The 19,468-nt window shown below is 47.9% G+C and overlaps 2 protein-coding genes across 2 annotated transcripts in view; one reads left to right on the top strand and one right to left on the bottom strand.

Annotated features, from left to right (window-relative positions):
- The window catches only part of cttnbp2 (cortactin binding protein 2), a 44,728-nt gene extending 33,549 nt beyond the window's left edge, over window positions 1-11,179 (top strand). Inside the window, exons 8-23 of the mRNA XM_084477653.1 lie at window positions 72-272; window positions 430-547; window positions 1,179-1,457; window positions 1,799-1,894; window positions 2,744-2,823; window positions 3,665-3,751; window positions 4,658-4,757; window positions 5,470-5,634; window positions 5,898-6,070; window positions 6,448-6,626; window positions 6,812-7,026; window positions 7,960-8,148; window positions 8,411-8,459; window positions 8,748-8,859; window positions 9,212-9,319; window positions 9,991-11,179. Coding sequence (XP_084333779.1) covers window positions 72-272; window positions 430-547; window positions 1,179-1,457; window positions 1,799-1,894; window positions 2,744-2,823; window positions 3,665-3,751; window positions 4,658-4,757; window positions 5,470-5,634; window positions 5,898-6,070; window positions 6,448-6,626; window positions 6,812-7,026; window positions 7,960-8,148; window positions 8,411-8,459; window positions 8,748-8,859; window positions 9,212-9,319; window positions 9,991-10,386 — 2,547 coding nt within the window. The 3' untranslated portion in view covers window positions 10,387-11,179. The remainder of the gene's footprint in view (window positions 1-71; window positions 273-429; window positions 548-1,178; window positions 1,458-1,798; window positions 1,895-2,743; window positions 2,824-3,664; window positions 3,752-4,657; window positions 4,758-5,469; window positions 5,635-5,897; window positions 6,071-6,447; window positions 6,627-6,811; window positions 7,027-7,959; window positions 8,149-8,410; window positions 8,460-8,747; window positions 8,860-9,211; window positions 9,320-9,990) is intronic.
- Window positions 11,180-12,862: 1,683 nt separating this feature from the next.
- Window positions 12,863-19,468, bottom strand: part of cftr (CF transmembrane conductance regulator) — a gene marked incomplete at both ends in the record, with an annotated part of 29,598 nt that continues 22,992 nt past the window's right edge. Inside the window, 8 exons of the mRNA XM_084476862.1 lie at window positions 12,863-13,075; window positions 13,315-13,420; window positions 13,892-14,064; window positions 14,634-14,723; window positions 14,808-14,963; window positions 15,479-15,697; window positions 18,254-18,354; window positions 18,873-19,100. Of these exons, the coding sequence (XP_084332988.1) occupies window positions 12,863-13,075; window positions 13,315-13,420; window positions 13,892-14,064; window positions 14,634-14,723; window positions 14,808-14,963; window positions 15,479-15,697; window positions 18,254-18,354; window positions 18,873-19,100 (1,286 nt within the window). The remainder of the gene's footprint in view (window positions 13,076-13,314; window positions 13,421-13,891; window positions 14,065-14,633; window positions 14,724-14,807; window positions 14,964-15,478; window positions 15,698-18,253; window positions 18,355-18,872; window positions 19,101-19,468) is intronic.

The raw sequence follows: 19,468 nt of genomic DNA on the forward strand, positions 1-19,468 counted from the left end.
TGGCATGTGGGGAGCCATATATTTAGTGTGTGTGTGTGTGTGTGTGTGTGTGTGCGCGTGTGCGCATGCAGGACGGCTGCACTGTGCTACACGCCGCCGTGCGCTCCGGCCACGTGGAAACTCTGCGCCTCCTGCTCTGCCATCCGTTACCTGGCGAGGCCACGGCGATGACCTTCGACCCCTGCATTCTGGCGCTCCCCGCTGATCTACTGAACCAGGCTAACACCGACGGCTGGACTGCGGCGCACACAGCGGCTGCCAGTGGCCTTAAGGTGAGGGCAGAGGCATCAAACACTGGGTGGTATCGCACCTTCTGATTGGTTACTACGTGATCTGATTGGTTGAACTCGTTTCAAGGGGATGTCACTTAATAAACCCTACCTGGAATCAGCAATGTCTGTGTGTGTGTCTATGTGTTTATGTGTGTAGGAGTGTCTGGAGGTACTGTGTAGCTACACTGAGCAGGACATCGAGAGGAGAGACGAGTGTAACCGGACCATCCACGACGTCGCCACAGACGACTGCAAAGACCTGCTGGAGAACCTCTGTGAGTGACTCCTCTCCCCGCTATGTTCTTATATTGATCAGGGGAAGAAGGCTGTGCGCACTAAATGCTGAGGGGGGCTTTATGACTTATATACAATTAGGATCTATAACCTAGATAATTCTTGTTTTAAGAAAATTGTCAAATATTTTGTAAGCAGGAAGAGTCAGGAGTAAGATGTCACGCTGTGTCATTCTGTGTCGCTCTTTAATGTTTGTGTCAATTTGCCTGCCAGGTCAATAAGAATTTCAATGTACAGAATGACCCTGCGTTTTCTGAACAAATGACAATAAAACACTTTGACTTTGACTTTGACTTTTGAATTAATTATTTCTAAATCACCCTCTCTCTCCCCTTTCCCTCTCTTGACTCTTGTACCTCTATCCGTCTCCATCTGGCCATCTGTCTCTCTTTCTGTCTCCATCTGTTTATCACTGCCCGTCTCTATGTCTCTATCCGTCTGTCTGACTCCATCTGTCCGTCTATCTACCTCCACCTGTCCGTCTACCTGTCTCTATCTCTCCGTCTATCTGTCATCTATCTGCCTGCCTCCATCTGTCCTCCCTCTGGCCGCCTATCTGTCTCCACCTGTCCGTCTGTCTCTCTCCCCCCCCCCCCCCCCCTCTGTCTCTAGTCTCCTACAGGGTGCTGCTGTGTCTGCAGAGCTCCACGGGCGGAGGCGCGGGCTGTCCCGAGCCCCTCTGTCCCCTGGACGGGCCCGAGGGTCCGGGCTCTGCCAGCGTGGTGGTCCTGGGCCGGCTCCACGTGGACCGGCTCACGTCCTGGGAGCAGCTGGCCCAGGGCCTGGGCCACGCCCTCTCCTCCCACCTGGAGCTGGTGTGCTCGGCCGGGCCCGACCCCCAGCACCCCCTGCTGGGCCTGGACCCCCGCAGCATCTCCTCCGTGCTCATCGGTAAGAGCGGCCCAGCCCGTCTGCAGCTCTGAGGGAAGGGGTCGCCAAGGAGCGTGAGATGTGCATCATGGATATTTTATAGGGGGGGAGGGGGAATTTTATATATGTGTGTGTGTGTGTGTGAGTGTGGTTGGCGGCAGTAGCTCAGGAGGTAGAGCAGGTTGGCTGATTTGACTCCGCCGTCGGTGTATGAATGGGTGAATGTCAGGCAATATTGTATACACTTGGATAAAAGCTCTATATACATATATGCAGTCCATTTACCATTTTATTCGCAGTCCATTTGGTTGTGTGTGTGTGTGTCTGCACGCTCATGGGTATCTCTGCACGTGTACTTCCAGGTGACACAGTGTGGATGCCAGGTCAGGATCTATCCCCCTCTCCCTGGGACCTGGTCCGGAAGCCTCACAGCCAGTGCATCACCATCCGCCTCAAAGGTACAGACCTGGCAACCGCGCTGCACACAGTCTTACGACCCACTCACCGCCTGACGTCTCCTATAGTCTTTTCACTTTTATGGACTTTGGCCACCGTATAAAAAATGGAGGAGGAAGTGGGCATATGCAATACGTGAACGCCACTATTCATTATTCATCGGCCTGAGTGATGGTCTGTTTCCACGACGATGTAATGTCTTTACCGTGTCCTGTATTTCTCGGATTCTCAACCGACCATGAATGGGAATAGGGTCACAGCTGTGTCATTCGTGGGACGTTCACAAAGGCGCATTGGGGGAAAAGGGTATTGAAAATTAGTGGCAAACTGTAACGGACAAGTACTTGTGTTGCTGTCACGTGTGAAACACCTCTTGTGAATGTGGCCCACTTGATCGATGGGACCTACATTTAGGTCATGCTACATTAGCAAAGGGTCGGGTGACAATGGACCAGGTTGGATTCTGAGGTCCCAGCTGTATTTATAGCCTGCCGACAGATCACCAGGGACGGTCCCATTCACATGCCAGATGTGAAGAGGCTTTGGGTGGGAGTAGTCGTTCCTATAGGGCTGCGCTGCTGTGTGACTCAGTTTGTATAACTGTAGGGCTCGGCTGTACTGCTTCTGGTTGGCAAAGTGTGTGTGTGTGTGTGTGTGTGTGTGTGTGTGTGTGTGTGTGTGTGTGTGTGTGTGTGGTTATTCGTTTTTTGTGAGTGCCTTCCTTGAGCTAATATCCTCTGGGTGTGTGTGTGTGCTCTCCATATGTAGATTTTTCATTTTTGTGTGCGCCTTCTTTGAACTCATTCCCTCTGGGCTTGTGTGTGCGTGTGTGCGCGTGGGAACCATGACAGGCCTGTCGGAGATGTGTCTGGATGAGCTGGCTCTGGAGTCTCTTCTACCACTGCCTCTGCTCAACAACTACATCCGACTGGTAAGCGCACCCACAGCCACACACAGAAAGACGCACGCGGGCACACACACACCGGCGCACTAACACAGGCACACACACACACACACACACACACACACACACACACACACACACACACACAGTCACCCACACACACATATTCACTCACAAGGAGAGCCTCTGCTCAACAATTACATCCGACTGGTAGGCGAGCCCACAGCCACATACACACAGACACACACGGGCACACACACACGGGCACACACAGACACACGCACCCACACACACATATTCACTCACAAGGAGAGCCTCTGCTCAACAATTACATCCGACTGGTAGGCGAGCCCACAGCCACATACACACAGACACACACATACACACACATACACATATAGACACGGGCACATACACACACGGGCACACATACACATACACATGGGCACACACACACACACACATTCATTCAAAACAGAGCAGGATGGAGGGATTAGACAGCAGGGTAAGACAGCAGCAATTCAGAAAGAGACAGGAAAAGTACGGAAGAGAGAGAAAAGCTAGAGGGAGATTGACACATGAAAGGGAGTGCAGAGACAGCATAGGGAGCAAGCGGGTATAGATTCAAAATCTGGAACCTGGTTCTGTGAGGTTTGTCATCTTGGAATGCCCCCTGGTGGGTGTAGGGCGAACTGACTCAATGACCCATCCACCGACTGTCATGTGTGTTCCATCAGTCAGACATGTATGAACGAACATGTGAATGATTCAAGTGGAGTGGATAGCAACACGCGTCTTTACACAGTAATTATGCATAGATTCAGTCACTGATTGGTCTATGGACGGATGTGTTGGTGTTTCTTAACAGGTGGAGCAGTACGGGAACCTCGTCTTCCATGGAGTGGAGGGCAGCTGTCAGGAGCACATAGCCAATCAGATCGCTCGCTGCATTAAGGTGAGACCTGGACCGCATGGCACCAGGGGATAAACCTGTCACTTAAATTGTCACTTGGCACAGTATCCTCACATAAAACAGACTTAAGATGCATAATCTGCAGTCTGATAGCAGAGAGGCTCAAAAATGGGTGAACAGAGTGTTTTCGTTCTTTCTTTTGCATCATGTTGCGTAAGCAAGTAACCGGCTGACAGCTAATATAAACTTGGCCAGCGGGGGGGAAGAGAAGCTTAAACGTCCTGTCCAGACACCAACGTTGTTAGACGGCTATGAAGGTTTCAAATCAACTCGTGGAGACTTGCCACGGTAGAAATATGTTAAAATCCCCTTCCTAAAGCTCCACCTTGCCACTGGCCAGGCTCTGTGGCAGAAGAGTTCTGCTAGAACATAGAAGGGCTGTCTGGATCCAAGATTAGGCATTGGATAATCCCCAATGATGAAATACAACTACGATTATATTCATATACAAGGTATTCATTCTGTTAATATTATATTAATATTAATATAATATTCCTGAATTGAAATGGTGGAAGTGAAACACTGATAATGTCGATTTAACTTGGTGATCTTGGTTTCGTACAAGAAACACATCTCACTAGATGGGTTGCCATAGAAACAGCATCAGTATCTCCGCGGCCGTACCATCAAAGTATTTCCCAGAGCAGACAGATTAGCCGGGCTGCCCTTGGACCGAGAGAATGTCTGGCGGCCATCTTAGATACTTTTAAACCACGCTCTGGTAAATGAGGTATCCTTTCTCTCCTTTCGTTACCTATGGCTGTGGGTACCCCAGCAGAGCCTCTTTGTTTCCATGACAACCTCCTCTCGCTCTCTCTCTCTCTCCACTCCTCCTCATCTCATTTCCATTTCCTCCACGCTCCGATTCCCTCTCTCCACTCCTCTCAGACCAAACAGGAAGCCGGGGGCGTGGCCTGTGATGTCATCAGGGTAGAGGTGGATGAGAGCCTGACCAAAGAGCAGCTGCTGGAGACCTTCATGAGCTGTGGTAAATAAAGACAAACACAGTGTACACACACACACACACACATATATATACATCAAGCAGTATGGTGGCCAAATAACAATAATATGCATTTTGAATATCAGTTGAATAATGGAAAGATATTGCCTTTGTCCCATTTTGATCAACAGCTTGGTATTTGAAAAAGGACAATCGAAACGATAAACATTTGAAGTGACTATATACCAATATATTGTTATCCTAATACAACACCTGCATCATGGGAGAACCAAAAAAAAAACACTGAAAGTTCTCACTCAGTCTAATAATGATATTGTCCATTCATTTGTAAACATTGAACCAGCAGTGACTGTTACCAGCCCTGGTGATCATGTGACCTCCAGCAGTGAGACTGTAACCAGCCCTGGTGATCATGTGACCTCTAGCAGTGAGACTGTTACCAGCCCTGTAGATCATGTGACCTCTAGCAGTGAGACTGTTACCAGCCCTGCGGATCATGTGACCTCCAGCAGTGAGACTGTAACCAGCCCTGGTGGTCATGTGACCTCTAGCAGTGAGACTGTTTTTAGCCCTCTAGATCATGTGACCTCCAGCAGTGAGACTGTAACCAGCCCTGTAGGTCATGTGACCTCTAGCAGTGAGACTGTTTTTAGCCCTCTAGATCACGTGACATCTAGCAGTGAGACTGTATTTAGCCCTCTAGATCACGTGACCTCTCTCTCTCTCTCACCTCCAGGCTTCCTGGTCCCGGCGGGCCGAGCGGCTGACGTCCCGTCTGCTGCCGGCTCGGTGCTGGTGCTGCTGGAGGGTCTGGATAAGACCCCCTCCCTGGCTGGCCTGCTGGGGGACCTGTGCCACAGCCTGGACAACAGGGGCTCGGCCAGCCTGGCTCTGCCCACAGGTAGGCGCTGGTGCCACGCTGATCCGGACTCCTCTTGAACTGCCTCAGTGCCTCTCATTGGGGCTGCTCAACAGTGAAGAGGTGGTTTACACTTCAAGTCGAGTCAAGTCTTTATTATTGCCAAACGACTGTGACTGTGATATGAATCTTTGAGTATATCTTGGGGTAACCTGGTCAATATATCTCCTCATATTTTGACCCAAGATCACAGGGTGATTAAACAGACGTCCAACTGAATATACATACTTTCTTGACACCTGTAGGTCCTCACTACTTCCGGGAAGGCTGCTTCTTGATTGGCACACTGTCTAAGCCACACCTCCAGGGTTGTGAGCTCCGCCTCCAGCAGCACTTTCGCTGGGTGACCTTGCGCTGGGAGCAAGAGCCGCTGCACGGCCTTCTGGGAAGGCACCTCCACCGGAAACTGCTGCACAAGGTCAGTTGGGATGATTACTTATTCCCTTAGCCATGGAAAGGCCCGGGGTGCTTAGGGGAATAACAGGATACATAAAAGCAATTAACTGATTGATGTGCTTTAGACTTGACACTGACAGTCTCTCTCTATCCCATTTTCCTCCCTCCATCTCTTCCCTCTTGGTCTTTCTCTCCATATATCCCCTTTTCCTCTCAATACTCTCTCTGTCTGTCTCACTGTATGTCTCTCACACTCTTCTTTTTGGATCTCACTCTGTCTCTCACTCTCTTTCTCTTCCTCTTTCTCTTTTTTCACTCTCTATCTGGCTTTCTTTCTTTATTTGTCTGGCTCTGTCTGTCTCTCTCTCTTTCTTTGTCTCTCTATCTGTCTGTCTCCAGGTGGGCACCGGGCTTTGGGCCCCTGAGGGCCACATGGAGCGCTCAGTGCTGTGGGTGTGTCAGGTGTGGCAGCAGCTCAACGCCTGTGTGTCCCGTCTGGGCTGTCCCGAGGCCCTGCTGGGCCCCCAGCTCTTCCTGTCCTGTCCTCTGGTCCCTCACACACCCCAGGCCACCACCAAGTCAGTCCCACCTCCTTGTGTGTGTGTGTGTGTGTGTGTGCGTGTGCGCGCACGTCAAACACTGAACTCTAGAATAACCTAAAGACTGAATGAGGCCATGAGTCTGCTGTTGAAGTTCATGCAAGTAGTCATCTTTATTAACACTCTTGTATGTGTGTCTTGTGTCTCTGCGTGCGTCACCTCAGATGGCTGGCGCGTCTGTGGAACGCCATCATCGTGCCGCGCGTGGAGGAGGCCATGGTTGCCCGGGTGACAGCCAGGCGCCCGTCTCCGTCGTCGCCCAAGAAGGCGTCTCCTAGCAACCAGTGCCTGAGTCCCGGGCAGCAGGCGGTGGTGAAAGCCGCCCTCAGCATCCTGCTCAACAAGGCTGTTGTCCCAGGCTGCCCCTTGCCGAGAGCCGGTGCGTGTGTGTGTTTGCGTGTGTCTGTCTGTCTGTCTGTCTGTCTGTGTGTGTGTGTGTGTGTGTGTGTGTATGTGTGTGTGTGTGTCTGTGTGTAATTCAAAGTGAGGGACACGAGTTAAGGCAGGAGGCAGGAGATGTAGGACAATACTCTGAAGGTCAAAGTGACTTGTGACGCACAGTGTAACACATGTACTACACTCGGGGTACACCGTGTCCACGTAAGCATCTTTTTCTGGCAGACGTGCGCTGGAACCTCGCCGGGACGAAAGCTATTGTGCGCAGAAAAAAACCTGTCAAATAGCCGAGTAAGCTCCTTAGCTCAGAGCTTAACATCATCGCCGATTACTTCTTATTGTGCGTCCATGCGGGATGAAAGCAGCGTAGGCAGACACAGACATTTCCGTTTTGATTCATGAAGGTAACTGACTGGAAAGTCTATATTTATACGTAAACAACCCACTCGTTTCAAAAATGAAACGCACACTCTGCCCTCTCTCTCTCTGCTCCTCCTTGGAAGCGATTGAAGAAAAGCGTAGGCGGTCGGAACGAGACGCTAAGTGTACACTGGCCCTGAGGCGGCGGCAGCGGCAGCAGCAGCAGCTCTCACAGCTTGGCCGTCAGACCAGCAGTCTGCATCCACCACAGCCGTACGGCGTGGTCCAGTGTTTAGTCTCATGCGGGGGTCCGCCATGTATCCAAACAAAGAGCCATGTCGTGCTCTGTGTTTGCGTTGCCGCTGTGGGCGTACAGCTGCACCTGTTCAGAGCCACCTTTTGTGGAGGTGCTCGCATGTTGAGGAGGACATAGTACGAGGTTGTCCCCCCGGTTTTGGTCATCTCTGTAGATCTCGCTAACGTCTAGGAAATCCCACTCTGGCCTCAAGAGAGTAGTGTGAACACACTGACTTTTGTGCTCTTTTGTGTTTTTTAGAGCTCGACCGGTACCTGCTGGAGTTAAGGGGCGGGACCTTCCCCCTCTCTGCCATTGGTTCCTGTAGGGGAACCAGTGGAAGTGAAAGGAAGGGGCGGGCCAGTGGCATGTGGCGACGAGCCAATACGAGCCCTCGAAAGAAGACAAGCTCCTCCTCCGGCTGGAGCAGTGGAGGCTCTTTCAGAGAGGGTAAGGGGTGTGTCCGAACAGAAAACATGTCCAGTAAGTCTAATGGACCCTTATGGGTCTGCTCCCTTTATGTACCAGGGCGTGGCTGGTAGACTTTCCTTCACTAGGTTGGTCTACTACCTGCGCCCTGCTACAGAAAAGTAGCAGACCCATAATTAGGGTTGTGAGTGACACAGTCCCACGATGACTTCACTGTGAAAGGGGTCTATATAGGGTATGTGAGGTCACTGGAAAGTCAACCATGGTTATGTTGTTATTGCAGGCTCACTATCCAGTGTTGATGTCAGTCTCACCAACGGCAACAACCAGAGGTCAGTGGGGAGTTTGTTGACATAATAAATGATGTGTAGAATCTGTAATATGAAATGCCAGCAGAGGGCAGCAGTGCTCTCGCTTTCATACACAAGGGAGGATCTGCTGGGCCCTCTGCCGGATGGATTTTGGTGGGACAAGAACGATGCTGAAGATATCAAACTATTTGCATGGCTATAGAGTAGATAAACATCACTTAAGACTCCAATTTGGGAACAATTGCTCAGTGTGTGTGTGTGTGTGTGTGTGTGTGCGTGCGCGTGTGCGTGCGCGTGTGTGTGTTGCAGGACAGCGGCCGGGGACTCTGTATGTCTGTCTGTTTTTTCAGACGAAGAGACGGACCTCATCAGAGAGCTACAGAGCATGTGCACCAGCAAATCGGAGCCTGACATCAGCAAGGTACACGCATCTGCATGCGAACACCCACACCAACCAAACCACATTCTGGTATTAAAAAAGTAATATCTGCTAACCTACTGCTTAGACACTTTAATGTGTCTTGATGTCTTGTTGTGTCTTGTTTGTGTTTCATGAACAAGCTGCTTTTAATATTGCATGCAGGTCTAGCGACAAATTAATTGCATTATGAACAGCTATTATTATTATTACCTGATACAAAATGTAGATATATATTATTTCATACTTTCTGGGGATGTCCTTCCTGTAGAGAAGGTATGATACCCACTTGGTGGGATTTCAACTAGGATTCGACCCCTTCACCATCTCTCTTGTCCTGCTTTGCTTGCTGTAGATGGTCCAGACCACCATGGACGACATGATGGACTTGCCCAGTTCCCCTCCATGCAGGAGGCTCCCGGAAACCAGCCCACAGCTCCGCCCACAGCCACACAGCCAGGAGGTGAGCAGCAACGTCATGTGACTGCGACTGACCAATGACTCGGCAACTCTACCACAAATATTGTGCTTTGTTTGAGAACACCTCTTTGCCTCTTCGTTTTTAGGTCATTCAAATATTGATCCTATTCAAAATGTATTGAGAGTATTAGACATTTTTGGAGTCTTTCCCTACTCCTTGGAAAGAGATACAATATTGAGAGAGTGCTGAATATTTCCTTGCTAGCTATTGTTTTTCCTGTCCAAGTGACTTGTTGGTCTGACTCAAGAGATATAGATGGTTATTATAAAGATATAATACCCATTTTATTTTATTGTGTGTGTGCAAAACAAAAACATGGTTAATTGAAACCCTTTGCAATGAATGGCCTCCTGAGATTTCAACCGAAGAAGAAAACATCACATTTCTTCCGGTCGTCCTAGAATGGTGGCGCCACTGTAACCTTCTTTGAACCACCCACAGACCATTAGAGGAACTACTTGCTAGTCTCTACTGCCTGAACCGGACAATCACATGGTCATGGTGGCTGCTTGGACACCACAGAAAGTAGAAGAGGAACAAGAGATTAAAAAGAATAGAAAATAAAACCCAAAACAAATACAGAAAACCTGCCTTAAAAACCCAACATGAATGTAGTCCTATTCTTACACCCGTGTGTCGCCGTGTGTCCTCAGACCAGTGGCCCCCGGTCCAGCACAGTACCGCCAGCCAGTGCCCCCAGCCAGGCCCCCCAGAGCCCCCGGCGCTCCGGGCCCCGGCTCAAATCGCAGCTCCCCGTCCCCAGCAGCAGGGGCCAGCAGACCCGACCCGCCGCCGCTACCACCAGCACCGGGGTTGGGTGTGGCCACGCCGGTGACGGTGGTAGCGCCGGAGCTAGCCGGGGACACGCCCCCTCCAACCGCAGCAAAGCCAGGCCAGCCGTCGCCAACAGCAACCACAACCACCGCGACAATGAGAACAACATCGTCAACAACAGCAACACCGTCAGCCAGCAACAGCCCCCACAGCCCCAGGACATCTGGATCCTCCACAAGGACGCGCACGACAACCACAAGAAACGAGACGACTGACGCGCCAAAACCCCCCCCTCCGCCCCCGACGACTAGACGGAGTAAACGCCGCCGTGACACGACCCCTCCCTCCCTAACCCCCCCCACAACCCGCCCTGCCCCCTTACATTGTAAAGAAAAAGGTTTGGACGATTTGACCTTTTGAAGTATTTGTACTTAATATCTGTACTTGTTACACTGTTACTCCTGTACTGCAGTTGTGTGCGTGGGGACCATAGTTTTAATTCTGTGCCGCGGGGATGAAGGGTCACGACGCAGCCAGAGGAAGGCCACTCGGACTTTACTCCAGAATATTACTCTGTGACGGGTAATACCGCGAGTACACGACACTACTGTGTAAGCATGTGAAGAGCGACCCAATCGAGACACGGGGATAACAGTGAGCCGACGCGCCGCTCCTGAGTTTAATATTCTGGAATAAAACAGGGATGACTTTTTATTTTGTTAAGTATTTTTCAGATCTTCAAGTGTTTAATCTTTAAATAGTCGCAAGGTTGGTTTAAGTACCTTTGGAAAATAATCAGGGTTTTACCAAATATATTTGTAAATAACAAATGAGTAGACTTTTAACTGGTATATAGATTGGTGTCTGTGGTATGATGCTTGTACAGTGGAAAAAACAAGTGTGGTATTGATCCTGCTGAGAATAAGCTCTTGTACATAGTGTTTGTTTCAATCACGTTTGGTTCTGAGCCGTCTACTTGTTTCAAAGTAAACGGAAATGTGGCAATAAGTAACAGATTCACGTCCTTTGTCAGCCAGAAGCCATAATAAATATTTTAACTACCCATAATTACACGGCCCCCGTCTGAATTCAAACTTGGTTTTATTCCTACAATTGATTTCCACTAGGGGGGATAGAACAATTATTTCAGCCAAAGAACACACAAACAAGCTGGTTTCATAAAATCTCAAAATAGTTTATCTTTGACTGCATATATCAGTTGATCAAAAGCATTTATACATAAAGTAATTTTCCTATGAATGAAAAACACTAAAAACCAAGTCCTTAGGCCTGGTTACATTTTCAAGGTACCTTAAGATTCAGAATCAAGGCTTTTACGAAACAGTCCCGTTCTAAAAAATAAGCAAAAACATAAGAATAAAGAGCTAAAATATCTTCCAGTTTCCAAAATAACCTTTAAGGAAATCAGGGCCAAACAATCATTTAAATTAAAGAAACACATTTTGATGTGTGGTTAAGGATATTTGAAACGTATAAATCAGCATGAAAAGAGAACACATTCCATGTTTATTCCATGTAATTAACATGGAATGTTAATTAATTTTTATCTTATTTAAGTTAATTTTTAACTTATTTAAGTATGATCTAATAATATAAGATCAATGCCTTTTGTTCTCCAGGAGAATGAGTATTTTTGGAAATACTGGACCATGGTAAGGGAAGGGGTTTTAAGGTTTATGGGAGCTACCATTTGCTTGTATTTTCAGGGTTATTTGCGTCACTGAGTGGCCCAGATGTGGATAGACTTAGAGTACCTTAATGTGTCTGTTTAAAGTGCTTAGAAAAAAAGATAATGAATGAGGTCATCACTGATTGCTGCACAGTCGCCTTGTTCACCAGTCTCCTCGTTAGACGTTTTTACTTGTCATACCACTGTTAGTTTGTGTTTTCTTTTGGTACACTTTTGATTCCACAGTACTGCGGGTGTTGGGCTGCAGGTCAATAGCTTTGGGTGATGATTGGGGTAAGTGAACGCTCTTGGTGTGTTTAGGGGTTTTGGATGGAAAAACTGTCCTTTTTAAGACTGCACCACAATTTGCATTATTTCCCCTATCGGCTGGAAGACAATGTTACCTCATGAAGGGAAAGGTTGTGCTGAAGTAAAATGATATATTGATCAGAATCTGTCCCACAATAGTCCAATCTGATATGGTAAGGCAGCTCTGGTTCACACACGATTTGGGTTTTCAGAAAGAACAGTACAAACACCAGCTTATGATCTAATATAAAAATAGATTAAACCCCAATCATTTGTGTAGAAACCCCTCAACATGTCTAAAGTTCACATCAAACTGAGTAGGGGAGACATTTTCTGCTGAGTGCATTATGGGATGGAAGGCTTCAATAGAGACACACACACACACATTGACACACACACGAAACACACACTGTGCAATGGCATTGCATTAAGCTGCAAAGCTATTTCCTAAGCTATTTCCTTTTTTCTGCTACAACAAAGCGAACTCTCTTTGATCATTCAACACGGGGACTTGTGCGGTAACTCTCCCCCCAGGGATTCCTTCATGCGGCTGCAAAGCCCCCTGTACTCTTAAAGACACGTCTAAGACCCAGAATACAGGCACGTGTAGGGCGTTACCATGTGTTTGTAGCTTACTCGTTTCAAACTCTTGAACCACAAATCATACTTGAGAATGGGAAATTTTTTTTTTTTTTTTTAAACGCCTTTGTGTGTCTGAGTGTGCGTATGAGTTAGCGTGCACACACAGTATCTCAGAGCCGGGTGTCCTGGACGTCGTCCTCAGCCTCCTCCTGCAGGGCGCTGATCTTGGCTCCCTGGGGGGCCACGCGCTTGGAGTTGAGCCTCTGCAGCGCGGGGAAGAGGCACAACCGGTCCGCGGGGCTCATGGCCTGCTTCAGGTGGCTGGTCTCGTTCAGCAGCTTCTGGATGGACTCGTAGCGCTTCAGAGAGCTGCCCTCCATCATCTGGAAAGGGGTCAACAGTATCAGAGGTGTGACTGAAGGACTGGGGAGAAGCAACCCCTCAACATGTCTGAATTCAATCAATCAAACTAAACAGGAGAGAGGGCACACTGCCAGATATTTTCTGCTGAGGGCATTATGGGAAGGAAGGCTATGGGAAGGAACACTGCCAGTCGTGTGAGTGTGTGTGTGTGTGTGTGTGTGTGTGTGTGTGTGTAGGTGGGTGGGTGGGTGGGGTTTACCAGGAAGGACTGACACTCCAACAAGGGCTCCACTCTGTGTTCTGACATGATGACGGTACAGCTGGAGAAGGACTGTTTCAGCGTCTTCCTTAGGACCTGCAGAGTTCTACACACACACACACACACACACACACACAGATACACATACAGATATGTTCTGTTTAGATCTTCTCATTTGTTCCAAATCTGATGGTGTTTACGTGAAGACATGGTGATATTGTGAGTGTTTGAGTGTGTTTTAATGACACAATGGCGAGTATCAATGTTACCTCTTGTTGCCCTGTCTGTATGTGTTTTTAGTTTTAAAGGTGCATGTACTGTATATGCATATGCATATTTGTGTCTGTGTGTGTGTGTGTGCGCGTGTTTATGCGTGTCCATGCGTGCATGTGTGTACATGTCTGTCTTTGCGGGTGTATGTGTGTGCCAGTCTACTCTGTATGAGTGTGTGAATGTATATGTCTGTACGCATGGCTGTGTGTGTTTGTGCATGTGTGCGTTTCTGTGTGAGGTTGTGTATGCATGCATGTGTGTCTGTATATGTGTGTATGTGTGTGTGCAGGGTGCGTCTACTGACATGGGGTCCAGGTAGGCGGAGGGCTCGTCCAGCAGCAGGATGCGGGCCCGGCTCAGGATGGAGCGGGCCAGACACATCAGCTGCTTGTGGCCGTTGCTCAGCATGCTTCCCCCGTCCGCCAGCTGGAAGTCCAGCTTGTCCGGGAACTGCTCGATCACAGACTTCAGACCCACCTAGGGCACACACACGCACACACATACACACATACATACACACACGCACACATAACAAAGCCTGAAATCAGTATTTCGAACCTCCCCAGTTCATGAGTCGAACGCGAATAATTAGTTGTATTTCTGGTTTAGCAATTGACAGTAAACAAAATAGGGTTGTCTATGGTGGTTAACTTAACATAGTTATTTTGCGAAAACCTGGAATTTACAACTCTACCAAATGATCGTAATACTAACATATACCAACAGCAATAGCATCACAATAGCATATGCTTGATACATAAAACCATTGATAAAGCGGAAGTTGTGTGGGAACGTAGAACAGTAGAAATGCCTAAATAAATATAATTGAAACATAGCGCCATTGCATAGTTGCTGCTGTGAAACCATTTTTCACCAGGAGGGGTCAGAAGTGAGGTGAAAGGGAGCGTTGACACATTTTGGAAACAACAGAAACCTTAGTTGAATATTACATTATTTCACATTCAAACACGCCAATATAAAGTCAGCAGGAGCTTTTGAGTGAAACAGACAAACAGTCAGGTAGATGGCTGTGAGGTGGAGCTCACCTCCTCTGCCACTTTCCACAGCTCTTCATCGCTGTAGCGTCCATGGGGGTCAAGGTTCATCCGGAACGTTCCGGTCAGGATGAAGACTTTCTGCATAAACCAGGAGAAATGTAATGTAAAAACTGCTAATGGTTGTTGTTGCCCATAGGCCCCCCTGGTGGCAGGATGATGTACCTGCGGCACCACACCGAAGGCCTTCCTCCAGGTGTGCAGGGACACAGAGTTCCAGGAGACGCCGTCCACAGAGATCTCCCCGTCGGTGGAGGCCAGACGCAGCAGGGCCGACAGCAGGGTGCTCTTCCCAGAGCCGGTCCTACCCAGGAGACCCACCTATACACACACACGCATAGACACATACACACGCACACACACACACACACACACACACACAAACACACATGTTTCATGATATCACTGTTATTGTATTAAGGATACATTTGCTTTTCCAGAAGTGGACTAAGTGGGGTTGGGTCGCTTGCAACACCATTAGGACCTAAACTAGAGTGCTAATACTTAGCAATAATTGCTAAGTGTCCAGTCTAATGATTGGACTGTGTTCCAATCGTCCAATTTCCTATGCGCTCCCTGCCTAACCCTGTTGATGCTGACCTTCACCTCCATTGTACCCACTAAAGTAAAGTTCAGATCGTCAATAAGCTAGCGAAGCGGCTTCGAAGTCGGCCGTCGAATCACCTTGGAGATCGTGGATTGTGTCTATCCTCTCCTACACAGGATGTTTTTTTAGTGATTCTTTGACTTTATCTGAAGAAAACCAAACCACAGAGCCAGAGAGAGAGAGAGAGAGGGAGAGTGAGAGAGAGAGAGAGAGAGACAGAGAGACTTACGCTCTGTCCTCCGTCCACGCTGAAGGACACGTTGCTGAGCACAGCGCGCCCCGTCTCCGTGTACTTGGCCGACAACCCCTGCACGTCCATGTGTCCGCGGCTGGGCCAGAGGCCGTCTGCGTGGGGGTTGTCGATGACCAGGTCCTGGCCCCCTCGGCCCTGGTGGGTCTCCTCGGAGGGCAGGTCGATGAACTTGAACACCCGGTCTACGGACCGCATCTTAATGGGGGGGAGAGATGGGGGAGAGAATACCAAATATAAGATGAGGTGGCATGTTTGAAGAAGGAGAGTATCTTATGGTGAGAGACAAAATGCTGGTCACCCATTGTTAAGACTGACTGTGTGAAAGGTAACATTGTTGTGGACTCCAGGAAGGCTAGCTGGTTGGTGGTCGCCGGGGCGTCAGCTAATGGGGATCCTTATAATAAACCATGAACAGTGTGGTGACCATAGGGAACATGTGGCTAAACACAAGGACTGGTGTTTTTATCAGAGACAGGTTATGTTGGAAAACCAGGGCGAGAGACAGATAGAGTGTGTTGGCACTCGTCGTTCATTACAGGTCATCAGATCACAAGCCAGAGACAAACATGTAGATACAGAGCTGTGTTATAACACCACCAGAATCAGATTTCCGACACAGGTGCCCTGAAAGACTTATACCTTATGTTTATATGCCGTTTACACAGCAAGTTTGTCACTCAACTAAACAGTCAGCGAAGGACATGTGCGTTTTAATAATGTGTCAACCAGCTATACTCCATTTTTGACAGCACAACTGAAAGGGCATTCAAGTTGACTAGGGGCCCCTATTTTGCCAGGAGCAGGATTGATTACCCACTACATGGCATTTCAAAATCAGACAGTGTGACATCAACATGTGGGAGTTTCTGCCAAGATGAAGGGAAGTCTGCCGACTCTGCTCATGATATGTGTTAAGGCTTATTGTCTTGCTTTGTGGTGTTAATCCATGTTATTGTGGTGAATTATTTACTGAGAAATTAAAATTTAAACTCAGAAATTAAATTTACTTTTGAATTTAGTTTGAATTTAATTTCCTTTTATGAGGAGGACGGATGGGCGGGAGATGGGAGTAAGGTATGATATAACGACTGAGCGAAAGTCTGTGTGTGTGTGTGTGTGTGTGTGTGTGTGTGTGTGTGTGTGTGTGTGTGTGTGTGTGGGGGGGAGGAAGGGAGTGACCTATGTGGATCAGTGGGTAAGTATTGTGGATGGAGCTCGGCCCCACCCGCTTCCCCAGTCTGATACCAACACAATGATTCTGCCTAGTACTCAGCGTCTATGTCTATGTCTACCATTTGATTGTGTGTAATTGTGTGTGTGTGTGTGTGTGTGTGTGATTAAGAAATGGGTGTGATTGTGAGTGCGAGTGTTTTTATGTGTCTATTTATGTTTTGTTATTTGTATGTGTAAGGTTTTTCCAAATGTGTGTGTATGTTAGTCTGCTCTTTCTGCTTATGATATATGCTAATGCTTAATATCTAAGTGTTTTGTGGTATTAATTCATGTTATTGTGGTTAATACTTGGAGTTTGAATTTAATTTCAGTTTATGAGGAGGAGGGAAGGGAGTAAGGTATGATTTAATGACCGAGAGAAAGTGTATGTGCACGTGTGTGTGTGTGTGTGTGTGTGTGTGTGTGTGTGTGTGTGTGTGTGTGTGTGTGTGTGTGACTGCTTGTGTGTGTGCATGTGTGTGTTTGTGCGTGTGTGTATGTGTGTGTGTGTGTGTGTGTGTGTGTGTGTGTGTGTGTGTGCGTGCGTGCGTGTGTGTGAGTGAAACATGCTGTCCTGCTTGGTGATAAGCTAGGTCAGACAGTTAATGACTGAACTATGGTTGGGTGGATGAATGTATGGTAATGGCTCTGGTGAATGGATGGACAGGGGGGTGGACCAATGGGGTGAATGGATGATTGATGATTGGGTGGAGGGATGGAACGATGGATGCATGCCTCCTACATATTGTTTGCCTGCCAGGTCAAGAAGAATTTCAATGTAGAGAATGACCCTGCGTTTTCTGCACAAATGACAATAAACTTAGACTTTGACTTTTGACTTTATATTATAAACCATAGTTATTATAATACATTCATGAAATCAAACAGTGGCTAGTCTCTGTGGCGGAGGAGAGCCCCATGTTCTGTGTGTTAACGCATTACAAATCTCAAATACGAGTGAATGTACCATTCATGCGGCACCATTCAACAAGGCAGAACACCCTGATGTGTGTGATGTGATATATGGAGGTCAAACCTAAAAAGATGAATGAATGGACGGATGAATATCAGACCTCAAATGCCAAACTAATTGAAAGCACACCAGGGTGCCATATGTAGACCCGTTCTGCTGACCTAACTGTTGTACTTGGTGCTCATGCCTGCTGTTCCCAAACAAATCAGCTGAACGACGTCAGCACAAGTTGTTGTGTTTAGCGGTCGTTCCGTCCATGCAACACCGTGGAGAACCATCTGCTAGTGAAGGTCCACTGGCTGGGTTCTTAAGCAGAAATCTCACACTGTCTCCCAACCACTTTGGGTTCCTGATACTTTGGCTTGTTGAAGCACACGTTTGGCATGTGTCTGTGGGTACTGTTGGGCTGGGTCACGTTGGGCTGTGTGCATGCATGAGAGGGTACTTTGTTGACATTCAGTCACATGCAATGATACATGCGTGCGTGCTAATATTGTCCATGCATGAGTGTATCACTGATTCTGTGTGTATGCTTTTGGTGTGTGTGTGTGTGTGTGTGTAACTACCAGACCGTCCACGGTGATGCTGGTGATGACCGCCCACTGGAAGGTCCCCAGGATGAGCATGGCCAGAGCCACGATGATGCCAATGTCCCCTGGCTTATCCTCTGGGGAACAAATACACATGCACACACACACACACACACACACATTATTGCAACCACACAGCCAAATATACAGACAAACACAGTCATTGAAATACACACACACACACACACACACATTATTGCAACCACACAGCCAAATACCCAAACAAACATGCTAATTTAACAGAAATAGCCATACAAACACACGCAAACACACACACATGCACACACGGCTCATGTCATTAGGTATTTAGGAGTGTTAAGATCAGCTCTATTAAGAAGACATTGCCTGACAAATTACTACCTAATCTGCTCCAATCACACACTCCATTACCACTACATCGGAGGTCCCGAGTGTGTGTGTGTGTGTGTGTGTGTGTTTGTGCGGCAGCATGTTTGCACCGGTTGCAAGTGTTGTATACGTACGTGTGATGTGTGTTCATCCGCTTGCTTGTTTGTACATGCGTTTCTACTTTGTGTGTGTGTGAACGTTTATCCCCTCCAACATCCCCCCTCCCGTCGCCACCCCCACTACTCACGGTTGGTTCCCACGGCGATGAAGGCGGCGGCGGTGAAGAAGAAGACAAAGATGACGTCGCAGCGGAAGAGGAACCACCGCAGCGTGGCCAGGTAGTGGAACCAGGCGGCGGTGTGCGTGTTCAGGGCCTTGTGGAACAGGGTCTCAAAGTACGCCTGGCGCCCGAACGCACGGATGGTCCACAGGCCCTTCAGGGAGATGATGAGGTGGGAGAAGATGGGGCTACGCGCTGAAGAGAGAGAAATGGGAGGGCGAGAGAGAGCGAGAGAGAGAGAGAGAGAGAGAGAGAGATGTCATCGTGTTAGCTAGGGGTGTAACGATACGCGTATTCAAACCGAAATATTTCGGTACGGGTCTAACGGTTCGAGGCATGTTTCATTTCGGTATGTACCGAAGAAAAAAAAAAAAAATATATATATATATATATATATATATATATATATATATATATTATTTTTTTTGTTTTTTTTAATTAAGTTTTTATTGATTATCACACACTCTGTTAGTGTCTTGTCTTGTCCTGATGTTTTGTGTTGAGGACCACAATGGAAATAAGTCCTGGACTTTATTGTGTTTTTATCCTCAATCGTATTTGAT

The sequence above is a fragment of the Micromesistius poutassou genome (assembly GCF_964030765.1).
Source record: "Micromesistius poutassou genome assembly, chromosome: 13".
Lineage (NCBI taxonomy): Eukaryota > Metazoa > Chordata > Actinopteri > Gadiformes > Gadidae > Micromesistius > Micromesistius poutassou.